Source organism: Talpa europaea (assembly GCF_964194135.1).
Source record: "Talpa europaea genome assembly, chromosome: 15".
Classification (NCBI taxonomy): domain Eukaryota; kingdom Metazoa; phylum Chordata; class Mammalia; order Eulipotyphla; family Talpidae; genus Talpa; species Talpa europaea.
Window position 1 is genome coordinate 4,494,804 of NC_140083.1, and position 18,887 is coordinate 4,513,690.

General features: G+C 38.9%; 1 protein-coding gene across 1 annotated transcript in view; it reads left to right on the forward strand.

Moving 5' to 3' along the window:
• Window positions 1-18,887, forward strand: part of ENTHD1 (ENTH domain containing 1) — a gene marked incomplete at both ends in the record, with an annotated part of 104,660 nt that overhangs the window by 11,582 nt on the left and 74,191 nt on the right. The window contains 2 exons of the mRNA XM_084254893.1: window positions 754-891; window positions 14,771-14,889. Coding sequence (XP_084111019.1) covers window positions 754-891; window positions 14,771-14,889 — 257 coding nt within the window. The remainder of the gene's footprint in view (window positions 1-753; window positions 892-14,770; window positions 14,890-18,887) is intronic.

Genomic DNA, 18,887 nt, shown 5'->3' on the forward strand with positions numbered 1-18,887 from the left:
AGCCGGGGATCGAACCGGCGCCACAGAGGCCGCGGGCAGCTTCGCAACCCAGCGCTCAACCGCTGCGCCACTGGGGAGGCCCTGTACATATAGTTTAAATCTTCAGCCATATGTCATGGTCATACACCTTGGTCAGCATGTCTAGGTCTAATTGATTCCTCTTCTCTGAGGCTGATGTAGCTCATTTATTGCATAGTAGGTATTACTTTTAAAAGGAAAATTCAGTAGCATATTTAAAGTGGAAAATGTATTATCAATGTATGATATGATTTCATATTTTTATTTGCTTCTTGAAGTATTAGAAAAGGAGTGTATTGATCATTCAAATGAAATTTATTTTATTTTTTTAAAGATTTATTTATTTATGTGTACAAGAACTGGGATACAGGCCAGAGGTGTGGGGGGTGAGAGGAGTCATCAGAGACAGAGTGGGGAACAGAACAGGCAGATCTACTGAAATACACTGCTGAAGGGAGCAGCGGGGAGACAGGAGAGGTCTGCTGCGCCATGTGGGTATCTCCCTGCCCGGGGATCGAACTCATGCTGCAGTGGCTACAGACAGCTTCATAGGTTGTGTTTAACCCCTTGCGCCACCAGGGAGGCCCTCAAATGAAATTTGCATTTCCCTTCTTGTTTGCTACAGGACTTTTAGCTTTCTCATCTTTCATTTTGTCCTAATTTTCCTTAGAATAAAAACTAAGTGTCGTCTTAACTAATACTTTCTTTTCTAAGCAAATTCACTGTATTTTTCAGGTTATTATATCCGGGAAAAATCTAAACAAGTCATAACACTGCTGATGGATGAACAGTTGCTGTATAAAGAGAGGGAAGTGGCGAGTCGGACTCGACGCCGGACCTCCTATTCTATGACGTTTCCTAAAAGATCACCCAGTACAGGAAACTCACCCACAGCATGCGCTTCTGCCCCCACCCCAGAAATTCCTGCTTCTGAGAAGAAGTATAAGCTTCGTAAGGTTGCAAGGCTCCGCAGTAAAAGTACGTATAAGGAACACTGGCCTAAAATGCAGTAGGTACTGAGAATAGGGTTTTAGTACTAACATGCTCAAACTGCTGGTACCGCGTTTCCAGCAGACGTAGCACTGTAGAGAACAAAATGAAGACTTATTCAGGAGAAAATTTATGACTTTTCTGAATGTGATTACCTGGGATTCAGTTGAAATGTTTTGGAGTTTAAAAGGCATCAAACTAGTGAGTACTCTACTAGGCGTCGTGATTCAGTTTGGAGATTTTAATAGAGTTTAATACCTCGCGGCCTGGGTATGTGTGCCTTTAGACTAGATTCTGGCAAATGAGGAAATCGACGTTTTCTAAAATGTGCTTCTAAATTCTGACAGTGCTCTAAATCTCTTCCACAACAGTGCCTGTGTGACATGACCCATTCCTAAAGCTTTACATCTGAACAACTGAGCTTTTCAAAAGGGGAGGACTTATTTATAATAGAAATCAGTAGGAGAAAGGAAATATTTTTTCTGCCATATTTGTTAAAACATCGAGAAATGACACTTTGCCCTTACTTCTCCAATACAAAGCTTGCTGAAAAGCTGTGCATCAACACTGCATTAATCTTAAATTGTGTGTTAATGAAATGTGACTTCTCTAAACTTTGTGCCATAAGTAGTGAAGGTCATCGGTGTAATACACTTGCAGGTGTTTTCAGAGGTTTGCCTCCTAGCTTTATCACAAACATCTATTAAGCAAGATTCTACAGTACCTAATCTCCCATTCAGCTTTGCTTTCTGTGGTTTTAGTTAACCTGCGGTCAACCAGAGTCCGAAAATATGTACAACAAGGTATTTTGAGAGCAAGAAAGACCACGTTTACATAACTTTTATTACAGCATGTTGTTATAGTTGTTCCATTTTATTAGCTGCTACTGTTAATCTCTTCGTGGGCATTTTTAAAAATGAAACTTTATGTTAGGTATGCATAGGAAACAAATACATGTCAGGGATGGTGCTCTCTGCAGTTCTGTAAGGGGTAACTGCTGTATACACTATGAATAGATCATCCAAACATTATTTAAAAAATGTTAATAGTCATACCAACACAGACTCCTCCTGCTGTTAAAGTACTTGCCTGACTCAGGCAACCTCATTTTCAGAGGTTACTCAGTTTACACTTCTAAGGACTGGGGATGTGGGAAGATGAGAAAGCCATTGTATTTCCAAAAGAAAGACCCATTCTGAAATTTTCTCACAGAAGCCTTAAATTCAAACTGACATGATAAAGGAATAACAGGGTAAAATAACGAATTGTGACTCATCCAGAGTTTCCTCACCCCTTTTACTACTTCTCTGCTGTATTTCTTACAGTTCCTTTCTCCATTTTTCCCCTCTTCATTATAAATGTATGGTTAACATATTTATTATTTGAAGTCTGGCTATCTAGCAGAATTTGGAGCTATAACAGTGAATAAATCAAAATCTCTTTCATCTTGGAGCAAATATTCTAGTGACAGAGACAAATATATGAATCACACATAAACAAAGCAGATATAAAACATTATGTCAAATAATGACAAGTCCTATAAAGAGAAGGGGAGCAGAGTCAGGGGACAGAGAGTGATAGGGAGACTTTATTTTAGGAGGGGTAGTGCTGGAGGGCTTTGTGGAGGAAGGTGAATATTTAAGTAGAGACCTGAATGAAGTGGGGGAGCAATGTGTGTTTATCTGGGGTATCCCAGGCAGAGGTATAGCAGGTGCAAACGTTCTGAAACTGGAGTGAACTTGTCATGCTTAGCTGAAAGCAAGGAAAATGAGTTCTTAAATTGCTACAAGAGTAGCTCAACTCTGAGCCATTTTTATGATTCATACAAGGAAATCTAGTTTATTGCTTTATAGGCACTGCTTTTTAAAACAATCCAAAATGATATTCTCTAGCTTTGTAACATATCTTACTAGACTGAGCTCTGAATTACTTCTGACTACTTAAAAAAGTCTACTTTCAAATGAAGATTTACTACAATTTTTTAATACTACCAACACGTATTGAGCACCAGCTGACGATTTGCCAAACACTGTTCTAAGAAAAGGGGTGTGTTTCTGCTCCCGTGGAGGTTATATCTAGCAATGAGCTTGCAAATCTGTTTCAAGAAATGATGTTAAAAAGAGTTTTGGTCACTGATCTTATCACTGAAGTGAATCTATAGTAAGAGAACTATTTAAAGTGAATGTAAATTTGTTAAAAATCTGTTACATTATTTCAAAACCTAGTTTTTCCGTTACCATTTATGCACATACATACTAGATATATAAAGGTGTGTGTTTGTACTCAAAACAGAGTAATTGGATTAGGCAGGCTTACTAATACTAAGCCTTTCCACGTAGCATTTGAATCTAAAGCTGTATTTGAAAGGAAGAGAAAGGAAACTGACAATTTGTGTGTGTGTGTAATATGGGGAAAGAAATTGGGTCATTCTTAGTGAGACAGAATTAGTAAATGAGAACTCTGAGATAGGTGGATCAGTTAGAAATTGGCACATCCATAAGTGATAATATTAGAGGCCACAAAAATAGTCATGGCTTAAACATTATAGGACTTCTCTCTTTTGAAATAATCCAGAACTAGGCATTCTTAGACTGGCATCACTCTTTATGATGTTGAGGGCCCATGGCTCTTTCTGCCTTGTTGTTCCACCAAACTCACCAACAGCATGTGATTCCATTTCATGATCCAAGCTAGCTGCTTGCACTTCAGCCATCACATCTGCATTCTAATCTGTAGCAAAGATGTTGAAAATATGAATGCACCTTCTTTTTAAGGACACTTATTGAAATTGCTCATAACATTTTGACTTACATATTGCTTACACTTAGTCACATGGAGTCTTCTAGCTGCAAGGGAGGCTGATAAATGTAGGCTTTCTACTGGGCAGCCATGTACCCAGATGAAAGTTAGAGCATCTACTATTAAGACAGATGGGGAGAATAAATATGGAGAACAACAAATAGTCCCTACCATAGTAGGAAGAAATGAAAATAAAAAATGAATTAATCATGGTAACACATGGTTATCTACTAAATGGAATAGAGAATACAAGTTTGAATATGTAGAAAATGTGGGCAGATAGTTGAGAGTACTCAGCACAGTTTATACAGGACATAATAATCAGTATTTGGAAATTGCAGTTTGTTACGACTAACAACTAAGAACCTTTGTAGGCCTTAGAGAACAGAAGGGATGTTTCGCTTAGTCACAGAACTTAGCTTTCTTATTACTGAAAACAGCTGTTGGGAGAAGATAATTCTTATTGCTTTGTGTAGAAATGAAGAGGATACGAATGGGAGGGAAGATTTGTAAGAGACAGTTGTTTCAACCAGGCATCCAGGACCTGCCTCCAGGGTTATTGAAATGAGGGAAAGGTAATGTTTCAAGATAGAATGTAAAGAGGGAATGGGGTGATATATTAGAGAAGAAAGAGAGAAATTGAAAATGACTCTTAACATTTGAATCAGAGAAATGGAGGCAGGTGATGATGGTATCTTACAGGTAAATTTCCATTGGAAGGAATTTGGAGAAGCCTCTAAATTATGTAGTTATAATGAAATGTAAAATTGAGTGCAGTGCTAGAAATCTGATTCCTAGCTAGGCTTGAGGATCTAGAGCAGAAACAGCTGTGCCAAGCTTCTTTGTGGTAAATTAGCGAGGGGAAAGAGGTAGTTTAGAGAAGGTGTTATACACACTTCACTACTTCTCTGCTTTTTTCTATTCCTGGATGTTTTCCCCAAGCTTTAATTCTAATAGATAGCTTGGGTGGGTTTTGGTTAGGTGATTTTGATGTTTGAGGGAAAAGAGGCGCTCAAGTATAATTGCTGCTTGATGGCACCACAGCAAACTATAAAAAGCACAGTTATAACCCAGCTCTCCTGAGTTACAAGCATGTAGTTAGGTTCTTTCCTTAGAGGTAGTGATGATGAAAACTACCACTTGGGCCACCAAAGCACCCCCTCCCTTGGTCATGTGGTCTTCCCAAAGAACCCTTTAGTAGATTTCCTTGCAGTGGAACTTTCCCGTAGAGCAGTGTTGTTGTGGTCTGTGGTAACATCCTCTTTCGTGGAAGAATTTCCCATGAATCATACATGATTATTGTTGGACCAAAAGTTAACATTGCAAAGTAGTTGTCATGATTTTATGATGTTACTTCCTGCAGTACACTGTTTGCTTAACAGAGTTGATGTGGAGTCATACTTGGTTGCCTTATCACACACAGATTAGACAGCAGTGCTAATGGAGCAAATGGTGGTTGCTGCTAAAACATTTTCACTGATGAATGCCAAGCAGTTGTTTTTTTTAAATTTAAAAATAATTACACACAAAAAACTTTAATGACAACATATCCCTATGACTCCATACCAACCACTGTTTACATCTTAGAATATTTACTTCCAGTCTTCTTATTTTTCCTCTTTTGTTATTGTTTCAGAAAAATCTTTTAATAAAAGTAATACAGGCTCACTATCAAGAGTCAATCACTTCCTATTCCATTACTCAGAAATAATCATAGTTTATTTTAGATGAACATATACTGTAGGCATCTTTCCATAAATACATATAAAAAGATGAATAACTGAAGATACATTATTTTTATAAAAATGAAATTATATTAGGTTTTTTTTTTAAGTAAATATTTCAGGTCAACTTCTTGCAATAAGATGTAATTAGGAGTGCCAAAAATACATTTATTGCACAAAAGCACAAAAATTGGCAATGACATTATTTGAGACCCTTCTGACTTAACAAAAGGTTCAGGAAGTCTCCAAGGATCTGCCCTTCCAAATATTTTATTTTATTTATTTATTTTTTATAGAGGCATGTTTTATTTATTTATTTATTTGTTTGTTTGTTTGTTTGGTTTATACATGCACTGGGTACAGTCAGAAGTGCGGGAGGGTGAGGGAATTCACCAGAGCCAGAGCGGGGAGCAGAGCAGGCAGAAGGACCGAAGTACACTGCTGAGGGGAGCAGCAGGTGGCAGGAGAGGTCTGCGCGCCATGTGGGACCCTCTTTCGGTGGCTGAGTAGCAGCCAGGAATCGAACCGGCGCCGCAGCGGCCGCGGGCAGCTTCGCAACCCAGTGCTCAACCGCTGCGCCACCGGGGAGGCCCCCAAATATTTTAATAAATAAAATAAAATAAATAGAAAAGAGCATAACATATGACTGGCATCATCACACAGTGTGCCTGGTGATGCTGCCAGTGACTGTAGGGGTGGAATTGCTTAAGAAAGTTGTCAGTAGTTAAGAAAATGGGATTGGGGCCTGCCTTGAGCCTTAGGAAGGAAAGCCTGGGATTACTATGTTGATCCCAGATATTTAAGGGGCACTGAAGTGGTCCTAGGCAGCTCTCTGTGCAACAGAAAGCATATTCGATTCATTATATAGATCCATTGGATTCCTAACAATTAAAATTAAGAAATGAATTGGAAAGAATATATTCAGTTCCCCCAAAGATTGTAGATATTGGAAAGGTCAAATACATGATGTGAAGCAGCAATGAATTTAAATATTTAAATAATGCAATTACGGTGCTTAGGAGGAAATTTATAGCATATGAATGCATATATTAGAAAAGAGAAAGCTCTGAAATCAGTCAGCTAAGTTTCCACCTTAGGAAACTAGAAAAAGAAGACCAAATGAAATCCAAAGTAAGCAGAAGTGCAGAAATAGTAAGAATTAGAGGCCAAATCAAGGGAATTGAAAATAGGAAAACAAGAAAACCAAAAGCTGGTTCTTTGAAAAGATCAATAAAATTGATAGGGCTTTAACAACTAACTGTGAAAAAAATGGGAGAGGCTACAACTTACTAATACCGGAAATGAAAGTGGAGACATCACTACAGGTCCAATGGACATTAAAGTGATAAGCATCTTACTATGAAAAATTCTCTGTGCCCACAATTTCTATAACCTGGATGAATGGACCAATTCCTTGAAAGACACAGTTTGCCAAAACTCACAAAAGAAATAATCTAGATAGACCTCTATTAAAGAAATTGAATCAATAATAAAAAACCTTTGAAAACAGAAAGCACCAGGCCCAGATTGGTTCACTGATGAATTTTAGCAAACATTTAAGGAAGAAATGATACCTATTCTCACTGCTTTGGCAGCTCTGACTTGGCACTATTTTGAAGCAGTGGAGACTTGTTTGAGCATCCATCCTGCTTGATTTTTAATTCTGAGCCAATTGTGTGACCTTAGACACATTACTTGAAACACTGTGTTGTAATTTTTTCTTCTGTAAAATGGAGATGATACAATCCCTATTACAGAGCTCTTGTAAGAAGTAAATGGGTTAATATAGGTACTGCGCAATAAACATGACTCTTATTTGCTCAGATATACTTAGTGATTTCAGGATGCACCAATCTCTGACACTCATTTGTTTTCTCCACAAAGTTGTACTTTGTGAGCTATTTCTTATTTTATCCACTTTTCTGCAGCAGTGAGGAATGGGAGACCTCAGATCAGGCCGTGTACAATCTCCTTTAGAATACTTGGAATCTGCTCATCTTCTAAGTTGTACAAAATCCTGCTCGTTCTATCTAGTTGGGAAATGGATCCTGTTCCCACTGGGTGGGAGATACCCTTGAGCTTCAGGTCACCCACCTAATTCAGTGTGAAACTGTAGCTTTCAGTTCCATTGAGGTGTCAGCTTCTTTATTTACTCACTTTATAATACCCATTTTTTTCTTTAGCTATTTGCATTTGTTTCAGTCATAACAGTGGAAGAAAGCATTGTCCACAGTTCCCTTTTTATCCAGATGTGGATGAGAAACTCAGAATCTTATCAACTTCTCAGTATCCTATTTGGGGGTGACAAATAGTTGTATCTATTTCCATGTTAGATTGCTGTTGTAAATTTTTGGTGCCAGCCCCTGAGTATTTAAACCTGCATTAGTAGTGAGTGTTTCTTTCTTTTCTCTTTTGTATTTAACACAGTTTGTGGGTTTTACTGTTTACCATTATTCTTAAGTGAGAACTACTGGCAGTATCTCAAATTTTGCACGTTGAAATAAAATGGTCTTAACTCCCTTTTTAAAATATCCTGAAACAGGAATCTAGAAAACTTAAATAAGGGACCAGGAAAATGAATATAAGAAAGTGAAAATCAAAATCAACAAAAAACTATGAACCAGAGACACTTTGAGAGGGGCGGGGCGGGAGGGGAGGGACTGGGGTCAGAATGGGGGGGCTGCAATTGTATGGGGAATATAACAATAAAATTAAAAAAAAAAAAGGAAAAAAAAATAATAAAATATCCTGAAACAAAAGTTTGTCTTTTCTCACTATTTCAAATTTAATTTTTCTTTTTTTTTAAGATCTATTTATTTATTTATTTTATTTATTTATTTATTTATTTATATAAGCACTAGGTACAGTCAGAAGCACGGGAGGGTGAGATAATTCACCAGAGCCAGAGCTGGGAGCAGAACAGGCAGAATGACGAAATACACTGCTGAAGGGAGCAGCGGGCACGGCGGGAGAAGTCTGCGTGCCATGTGGGACCCTTGTCTGGCGGCCGGGGAAGGAACTGGCGCTGTAGAGGTGGCGGGCAGCTTTGCAGCCTAGTGCTCAACTGCTGCGCCACCCGGGAGGCCCTCAAATTTAATTTTTCAAATCTGTTTTAAAATCTTTGCTTTCTTGTTCTTTATCCTCTTTATGTTTTCATTTTTTAAAAAAAGTCTTTCCTCAGCCTCTCAGTACACCTCTGGGACATTACTCAGAGTTCATGGCGTCTAGAGGTGTCTGGTGATGTGCCAGTGCTTCCCGGACCCATGGCTCAAAGATCATGCTCTTGGCTGCCAGGGTGGGTGGAGGGGGGGGTGACTTTGGGGCTTTTCTTTGTCCTTTTCTGGAATTCCCAACAGCTGAAGAGAGCCCATTAGCCCAAGGTGACATTCCCTGAGAGAACCTATATCCTGTCTTGTGGATGTGGGTCTCCAGCTTCCAGGCAGGACAACTCAGTTCTGGAGCTCCCAGAGGAGTCCTCTGATGCAGCCACATCCCTGTTCGGTTTCTCCCTTGGCCCAGTCCTGCCTCCCTCTCTCCTCACACCTGTTTCTGAGAGCAGCCCTTAGTGAGCGTACCACACACAGGCTAGAATCTGTTTTCTGGAGGACACAATCTATGACGGTGTCTTTTCTTCTACATTTAAAATACAGGGCAGTCGTGATATGTGTGTAAATAAAGAATTATAAAGCAAGTAGGGCAAAATGTAACAGTTGGTGAATTTGGAAGAAGAGCTTATGGGAATTCTTTGTACTACTATTGCAAGTTTTCTGTAAGTTTGAAATTACTATAAAATGAAAGTTTAAAAAAATAGAGGACAAATTTTTGAACAAAAATTTTCAATAATTTGAACAATTATTTGAAGATGCTTAAATATAACTACGCTCCCAAACAACAAAATATTAACAATTTCCAAACTCATAATTCTTCAAAAAACGAGATACAAACTTAATCATGATGAGACTTTTTATATCTTATCACTTCATTAACCCACTGAATATTTTCTATGATGAATACATTTGTTTATCTTTAAAAATTAATTTTGTTAAGCAAATGACTTAATTTACTTAAACCACACCTTGAATGTCACTGTCACTATATATAACAGCAATGCTCTTTAGATGCGTGATAATAAGTGGATCAGTTTGGGAAGTTGTTCAATTTAAGGAGCATTTTAATTCCAAAATGTGTTCTTGCATTTTTAATGTCTGATGGTTTGAATGTCAGTTTGATATCTCATCTAAAAACTATCACGGGGTTCACCGGTTCTGCTTTGTGGGATTATCTGAGGGGTACAGGCTCAACGAGATCCACAGCTTCTCTCTAGATAGTTTCTACAAAGTCCCTCAGCCTTGGTATCTAAGCATTTATCTTCGAATGACTCAGTCGCATCATTTCCTGTAGCTTCTTCATTTTTTCCTTTGAGGTTTTCATTCACATACTAGTCCTTCCTTGTGACTTCACAGCCTCAATTGATAAATAGCTAATGATAACCAGAGGGACTTCATTTCCACTAAGGTGCTAACCCTTGCACTTGCTGGTAAAGACCCAGAAATAAACATTGTGTAACCACGTAATTTAATTAAGCACACCTCACTTCTGGTGCAGTGCTGATACTAAAAAGTGTCTAAATGAATTTCCAGAGACTCACTATATTCTAACTGCCTTCCCTCTTGACCTGATAAGATTATTCAATGTAGGTTTCTAACATTGTACTTCTTCTAGGCGAAAATGAATCTCTTGCTAGGGAAGATATTTTTTTCACAATTCTCATTATTCTTCAGCTTTTCAAATTCCTGAAATTTTTGTTTATCTGCTTATGTGATGTTAAAAAACTAGGTCCCCATGATTTTGAGGATATTTATTGCTGAATGTTCAAAGACTGAGCAGATAGTCCCTGGTTAAATCACATGAAAGTATACAGATGATCTAATTCTCAAACCATTAGTGTTTATTGGCATTAATTATAAAATCTCCAAGTCCCAAGTAAGCTCATTTTAATTCTTCATTTTCATGTGAAGTTACAAGAAATGAACATAAATGCAAAGTTCTTCTTCTTCAGTGTCTTTGGAAAATATCATACTTACTCCTTTTGGCCATGTAGTTCCTTCTGCTTGGAATAATTTCTCCCTCCAAATGTATAGGGATCCTTGCCATCCTTCAAAGCCCTGTTCAGATTTTAATTCCTATTTGAACTCTTCATGATTACTGTAATGCACCCTGATTTTTGTTTTTTGTTTTCCTTAGAGTTCTATTCCTAAAGTTAGTGATTTTTTTTTTTTTTTTTTTTTTGCGTAGAAGAACTGGCATATAGGCCACAGGTATGGGGTTTGAGCGGATTCACCAGAGACAGAGTAGGGGGCAGAACAGGTGGATCTACTGAAATACACTGCTGAGGGGAGCAGCAGGCAAGACAGGAGAGGTCTGCTGTGCCATGTGGGTCAACTCCCTGGCTGGGGATGGAACTTAGGCCACAGTGGTGACAGCATGATAGTGCTGAGACTTAACCCCTAGGCCACCAATGAAGCCCTAAAGTTAGTGAATTTAAGGACGTTTGGCAAGTAATTATTCTCTGATTGTTTCCTTTAAGGCTGTCTGTTAGACTTATCTCCCTAGCTTAGCTGTAAATGTTTTGAACCCATTTTCTTGCATAAGCACAATGCAAGAAAATGATTTTGGAAAATCACATTCACTTTGTAAATTCACATTGTGAATCCTTAGACATAACTTTAAGTTGAGATGAAATTTGATCATGATAGCTGCATAGGTGTCATTTAAAATATTGACGTTAAAGAAAACAAAACTGTTAGACAAGTCTTTTAATAAGTATATGTAGAAGAATAAAAAAAATTTTATGATTTATGCTTATATGATTCATTTGAAAAAAATGCATGGGTCTTCTTTAAATGTTGGAAATTTTATATCCTTCATTCTCCTTGAAGTCATATTTCGATTCCATATTGCTTCCAGAACTTTACCCTGAGTATTTTTTATGCTTGAAAGTCTTCTCTACATCAAATGCATATATAAATTGAAATTCTTTTTCTAATTTTTCTGTGACCAGAGGCTTTAAGTAGCAAAGTATTCCCTCTAGATTGACTTATTGTTGCAATTTCTTAGTACACAATTGATCAACACCATATAAATGTGTGATAAATGTTTACAAATGCATATGAAGCATAAGGAATACAGTTTTATTAGAAATACATGCTTTTTTTGTGATACATGGAACTGCTCATTTGCCCACATGTGAATATTACTTATCGCTAGAAATAATCAGCTTTTAGCATAAGTTCTGTTTCTGTTTTACATTTTCTAGATGTAAATGCTCAGAAGACTTGTTCACATAAAATTGTAGGTGGGAGTAGAAGGTGCTACTATTATAGCAATGTCAGTCAATTCTATGAATTCCTTCCAAATAATATGCCAAAAATTATATAGTGATTTATTATAAAAATGGTTTTCATCTCCTGTCAACTGTTAACTTGATTAGGTCTTTCTTTAATGTTGTTGAAAGCAAAAGATTGGAAACACCCAACTTAGAAAAAGATTTGTTAAACAGTCATTAGTAGTAATTTGCTTTCTCAATTTCTGGGAATAATACCAAAAAACCTTTGCTGAAATTTATCAGATTGCTTTTAAAAGTTATACCTGTTATACTCCAATTTAACCTAACATACTCAAAAAGTGTGGGAAAAATAAAAACATTAATTAAAGTACATTTGTCAAAACAATAATTTTTTGAGAAAATGATTTTATTGAATCCTATATTTTTAATTTATTTTCATCAACTCTTCAGAACTACACATTTGGTTCTTTCGACTTTTGGAAAATATTTACCACATATAACCTACTTGGCAAAACTGACCCTCATTGTCAAAAGAACCATCCAAATCAGATTCAAACTTGTGTGTGTGTAAAAGAACTGGGGTGTAGGCTAGAGGTACGCGGGGTGAGAGGGATTGTCAGAGACAGACTGGGGAGCAGAACAGGTGGATCTACTAAAATACACTGGTGAGGGGAGCAGCAGGAGAGGTCTGCTGCGCCATGTGAGTCAGCTGCCTGGCTGGGGATGGAATTCGGGCCATAGTGGTGACAGGGAAGGCTGAGACTTAACTCCTAGGCCACCAGAGAAGACTAGATTTAAACTTTCTTTAAAAAAAAAAAAAAAAGACTCTTTCCTTTATTCAAATAAACATGTAAACAGACATCACTCTGATTGTAGTCACAGTCCAGAATGCTTTGTCAAGCTAGAGAGCTGAGACAGAGTCTGGTCATGAGCTTGTTGCATTGACGAAATAAGATGCTCCTCAGTGCTTGCTTTGCTTCCTCACAGGGGACTCTTCCTCAGGAATTCTTTGACAAGTTAGGGGATCAAAAGCACATGACATTAGGGCCTCCCCGGTGGCGTAGCGGTTGAGCGCTGGGTTGCGAAGCTGCCTGCAGCTTCTGCAGCACCGGTTCAATCCCCATGGTTCGATCCCCAGCTGCTCCCTGGCCACAGGAGGAGGGTCCCGCATGGCGCGCAGACCTTTCCTGCCACCCGCTGCTCTGCCTGCTCTGCTCCCTGCTCTGGCTCTGGTGAATTCTCTCACCCTCCTGCGCTTCTGACTGTACCCAGTGCTTGTATAAATAAATGAATAAATAAATAAGATTTAAAAAAAAAAAAAGCACATGACATTAAATGAAACTTGTCAATGGTCCTGCTCCTCCATGCTACATACTGCATGCCAAACATCCCTGTGTGAATGAAAATACCCCGTTCCTTCTGCCAGGCCTTTCCATGAGCAGAGATGGGGGTATGATAGGAGAAGTTTCAAAGCTGTACTTTGGGTTTTCCATGCCTTGATTAAAGGAGACTTCCCTTTCCAATCTTCTGCTATGGTTTGCTTCCTTCGCTGTTCTTGTGTTTGCACCAGAAGGGATTCTTAAGCATGCATCCTATTAAGATGGGTAAAGAAATGTCTTTCTTATAAAATAGGAGAAAATTATGAAAGGGAAGGGGCAAGAACTAGCCTGATGCTTCTACACAGTCACATTCTCCTGTGTGTAGCTAAGACATGGAACCTTGTCGTAAGCTTGTGCGGATCAGCTTTTTGAAAGTAAATATGTAGAAGCTGTGGATCAAGACAATGATTCCTTAAAACTATCTAAACCCGACTAGCCCATGGAAAGTCTTTAAAATACCTGTCTTGTGTGCCTGTACCCATTTGAAAATAGTTTTCTTTATTCCTTATTACCCAATAATATACTAACATATAATTGGCACTAGTACTTCCTATTTCTAGTATTAATACAGGATGGAAAGTGCATTAAGACTATTAAAACACTAAATTCAGTACAATTATAAGCAGAAATAGCTTGTGTTTATGGATATATTTTTATGTTTAAATTTTTTTAATTTTATTTAAAGGTTTTTTTTCCTAACCAAATAATCTGCATTTCTGATTTTGCTTACAACTCATGAGATTCACACTGCACTAGTAAGATTCTTTTAAATATTAATTAGAGTAACTATAACTGTAATTTTGCCTTGCTAAAATTTTAAGTTGCACATTTTCAATCTATTTTCTTTTTTTTTTTTTAAGTTGAGAAACCAGTTTTGTTTTTTTTTAAAGATTTATTTATTTATTTATTTATACAAGCACTGGGTACAGTCAGAAGCACGGGAGGGTGAGAGAATTCACCAGAGCCAGAGCTGGGAGCAGAGCAGGCAGGAAGGCCGAAGTACACTGCCTGAGCTGGGAGCAGCGGGCGGCAGGAGAGGTCTGCGCGCCATGTGGGACCCTCCTCCGGTGGCTGGGGAGCAGCCAGGGATCGAACCGGCGCTGCAGAGGCTGTGGGCAGCTTTGCAACCCAGCGCTCAACCGCTGCGCCACTGGGGAGGCCCTCAATCTATTTTCTATACTGTGTTTTACCTTATTTTTAAAAGATGTTTCAGTTATAAAGCTGTAAGATACAATGGTTCCTTTCATAATTTTCTCCCACTTTATAAGAAGAAAGACATTTCTTTACCCATCTTAATAGGATGCATGCTTAAGAATCCCTTCTGGTGAACTTGCCAATTAGTATAAGGGGATGTATTTAAATAATTAATATTCATAGGTAACTATTGGCACACAATGTGTATTCTGTAGACAAAATGACTCTTCCAAAGTGATTAACTTAAAAAAATGTGAACTAATGTAAAAACATCATTATTTTTTGCCAAAGTAAAAATCTTAATGTTATGTTGTTGACAGAAAATGCTTCCAAGGCAGGATTGAAACACGAGCAGTGCCAAGACACTCAGTTGCCTAGTGGAGCTGTGTTGTCCCAGGAAATGCTACCGCTCAGGATTAATGCTTGGAAATCAACAGAGGTAAGTCCCTGGATAGTTTCCTGTTGCTCCCTAACAAATCACCACAAGCTCAGCCTTAAACTAGCACAGGTGTACTGCCTTACAGTTCTCAGGTTAAAGACCTCATGGAGCTAAAAAAAAAACAAGGGGTCTCCACAGCTGGAGGCCCTCATGGGAGGTGGGAGGCACCTTCTTGCCTTTTCCAGCTTCTTGTGATTTAGGAGAAACTGTATGTATCTGCTCTTTTTTGGTATCTTTTGTCATACAAAGTTTTAAATAAGAATAAGGTTAAGCCATCAGTTTCCCTTATAGTTTGTGCTTTTAGAAAATCTTAAGAATCTTATCCTTGTATAATAAAGATCTGTGATGTTTTTCTTTCAAATGTTCAACTCTGTCCTCCATGAAGCAGGTGGGGCAAGATGGTGGCAGAGTAAAGCAGGTGGGGCGAAGTGGCTGGACCCATCTCCTTCTTTACTCCCAGCTAGATTGCAGCAGCACAAAGCCAGAAGCACCTGAAAGAGAAGCAGACTATTGCAGCACATGTTAGTAGTAACATCTGGAGGAGGGGGACCCCAACAGGCAGCAGAAAGGCCCAACAAGTAGACAGGTGGGGTGAGCCCCGATGGCATAGCGAGCCGGTGAGCAGCAGAGCGTCATTGGCAAGGCCAAAACTCCGAGCCTCATGGTGGGGTCCCGAGGCAGACCTTGACAGACACCAGTGCTTCCCATCTGTAATTTGTCTTTTCTCTGTTTTCTCACTGAGCAAAAGTTTTAAATTTTGCTAAAATGTGGTTTATCCGTTTTTGTAGTGGTGTCATATCTACCAACCCATTGGCTAACCCAAGTCATGTACGTTTTCCTCTAAAAGTTTTCATAGTTTTGTGTTTGACATTTAGGTCTAGAGTCTATTTTGAATTAATTTTTCTATTAAGGTGTGAAGTGTTACTCGAGGCTCTTTCAAAAATTTGTATTTCCTTTTTTTCCTTGCCTACAGTTTCCCAATAGCTTCACTAGCGTTTGTTGAAAAGACTGAACTTTGCTGCAATGTGCTGCCCTGCGGCCCTTCCTCGTCCTCTTCTTTGTCCTCTTAGGAGTCTTTCAGTGGAAGCGATTCATCCCTAATTCTGAGGAAACATCTCTGGTTTTCTTCAAATTTTCCTTTTGTGTATTTTTATTTTTCTATTTCTTCAGTCTTTTTACCTGGATATTAGCAGTACTCTTTCTTTTTTTCCCTATAGTTTCTATTTCTTTGGGTTTTTTTCCTTCTAGATGTCCTCAGTCCGATGTTCCAATTTAATCATTTGTTCTCAGCTGTGCCCATTCCCCTAGCCCATCTGTTGTCTATATTTCAACTGTTCTGTTTTTGTATTTAATACTTCTTTTTATTGTGTTTGTTCTTGTTTGATATTGCTTATATGTTTCCTTATTTCTTTTATTATGTTTATTAAGCTTTGAAAATGTTTTGGTCCTTTTTTTCTGTATCTGTACTTCTGATGAAATCTATAACCCAGTTTTTTATTTTTATTTTGAATGTTTCGTTCCTCAAATGATATCCCAGGAGTATGGCTACTGTGTCTGGGATTGCTGAAGCCAGAGGTTATTCTCAGTCAAGCCTTTCAACTTAAGTGTGGGAGAGAGGGAGGGATGAGCTCCAGGAGGGAGAGCCCATCCCTCCTCCACCCTCCCCCCAAAATACCAGAGTTCATCATTGCTCACTCTAATGATCAACGCCCCAAGTTAGGTCTTACCCTTAGCACCCTTAGAAGAGGTAGATTTGGGGAGAGACACTCTTTAAATTGTAACACACTTGTCCTGGGGATTGGAAAAAGGGTGGAGAAGTTTCTTCCCAAGCCTCGTCTCCCCATGGATTGCTCTGGTCTCCTTCCCACTCAGGCCTTCTGCCCTGACCCAGCACTAGGTCCGGTGTGTGCTCTGGCAGGTTCCAGGCGACAGTCCCTTTATAGTATCTCCAGGGAGGGAGCCACCAGAACCTGAACCAGAACCAGAACTTGCTCTATCCTTCAGCGTCCCCTGACCTTCTCAGACATACACACACTGCTCATCCCAGGAGAACACAGAGCTTTAATTCTGGTATCTGTCGCTCTTCAAATAGTACTTACTCTCTACTCCCTTGAAAACTGTTTCTGCTTAATTTTTACTAGATCTGTTAGGGGGTACTTAATCCCTCATTTTCTGTGTCTTTCAACTGCTTATAATATTTTTTGGCTCATTCTATTTTCATGCTGCATTTTAAGCAATTAATCAGAACCATCTTCCAGTTCATTTTTTCTCCTTTCATCTGTGCTCACTCTAAAATTTTTTCCTTTCCATTGAGTGTTTAATTTCAGGAGTTATAATTTTCATTTCCAGGACTCTCATTGCTTTGCTTATTTATGCCCATTTGTATTTATTTCATCTCTGCCTGTTTTTGTTTCTTGCTTTATTATTCCTTTAAATTAATGTTAAATTGATGTTATCATTTCCAATATCTTCTGGAGGCCTGTAAACATGCTCAGTTTTAAATATGTTTTAGATTTCTTAGTTTCACTCTGTCAGCAGTAAATTCAGTTTTCTTTCTGTTTTGGAATATTGGTTTATCAGCTCCTCTTGAGAGACCCACGGTTTTTGTTTTTGTTTTTAATCTTTCTCTCTCTCTGCTCCCTCATTCCTGCCAGATTTTCATGTGCCTCCTCCTGCCGCCCAGGACTACAAATCCACTTTTAGGGTTTCCTCTGGCAGCTGGGGGCGCCTTCCTTTTGCTTAGAGCAGAGATATTGGACCCCCGGGCCCTGCTTGCTGCTTAGGTTTTGGTTCATGTTCTCTCTCCTCCCTGGGCACAATGCTGTTAGGGGCATTAAGCCCGGGCTGTGATTGATGACAGGTTACTTTGGCTTCCTTCGTAAGGAGGACATCCCAGAGCCGGAGCCCCACTTCAAGCAGGGAACCCTCACCAGCTCCTCCTCTGCGGTGGAGGTGGGGGTGACCTGCAGTCAGTACTTACCCGCCAGCGGTTGAGCTCCTGGTTTTCTCTGCCTTTTTGGGGCATCCAAGCCCCAAATGTCTAGGCTTTAACCTCCTTACCCTACGTGCTTTCGTGCAGCCTCTCATCCAGGGAAGGGTTCTTGTTTTTGAACGTGACTGTGTCTTGTTCATTTTCACCTGTTTTCTCTCTCTCTGCTGTGTATTTGGAGGAAGGGAAATATTGCCAGTCTGACCTTATAGAACCACCTTCACTGGGAATCTGTGGCACTCCAGATGTGATCTTACCCAGTCATTTGTTTTTCGATTTGGTGCGTATTTCTCCTCCTAGAAGGAAATGCTCCTTGAGAGTAGAGACCTTTTGGGTCTTACCCGTTACTGACTCTTCAGTTGCCAATTTTTATCAATGAAGAAATGATGAGTAGCAGGCATTCACCATTAACTTCCTTCTCTTCATTTCCTGGTCAAGAAGCTTGTTTGGGTCCTGCTCATTGCTCTGTTGAGTGCCCTGCAGGGTTCCTAGAAAGGAGGTTGGAATTACTCCTTGACCTTCTGTTCCCAACCCCTTTTCCAACCCAAGTAGGTATTGGATTTACCTGATTTTCTAGCAGCTCAGAAAAGTACATAAAATTTCCCTGTTCCTTAATTACATAATAACTCACTGATTGAAAATATGTAGATCATTTTATAAGATATGACATTAAGTCAAAATGATTTTTAAATTTGAGATCAGTTTCTTCGCTGCTGGTGACTTGAAAGGGAAAAAAATAGACTTGAATAATCTTATATGACTTGGAGCCTGACAAAGACATAAAATGCCACCTAGGGTTTTTTTTGGTATCAGTCTTCAAATTCTCATTGCTATTTTTTTTATTTTATACTTTAGAAGAACTGTGATTGATTTACATCAGTCCACATTTTATATCAGTGAGCCAAAAATGGTGCTCTTTTCTCAGAAGAAGTTTAGAGCTATATTTTTCTTTGTCAGAGCATTACTGTATCCCAACACTATTCCATCATGCCATTGACAAGCGTCTCCT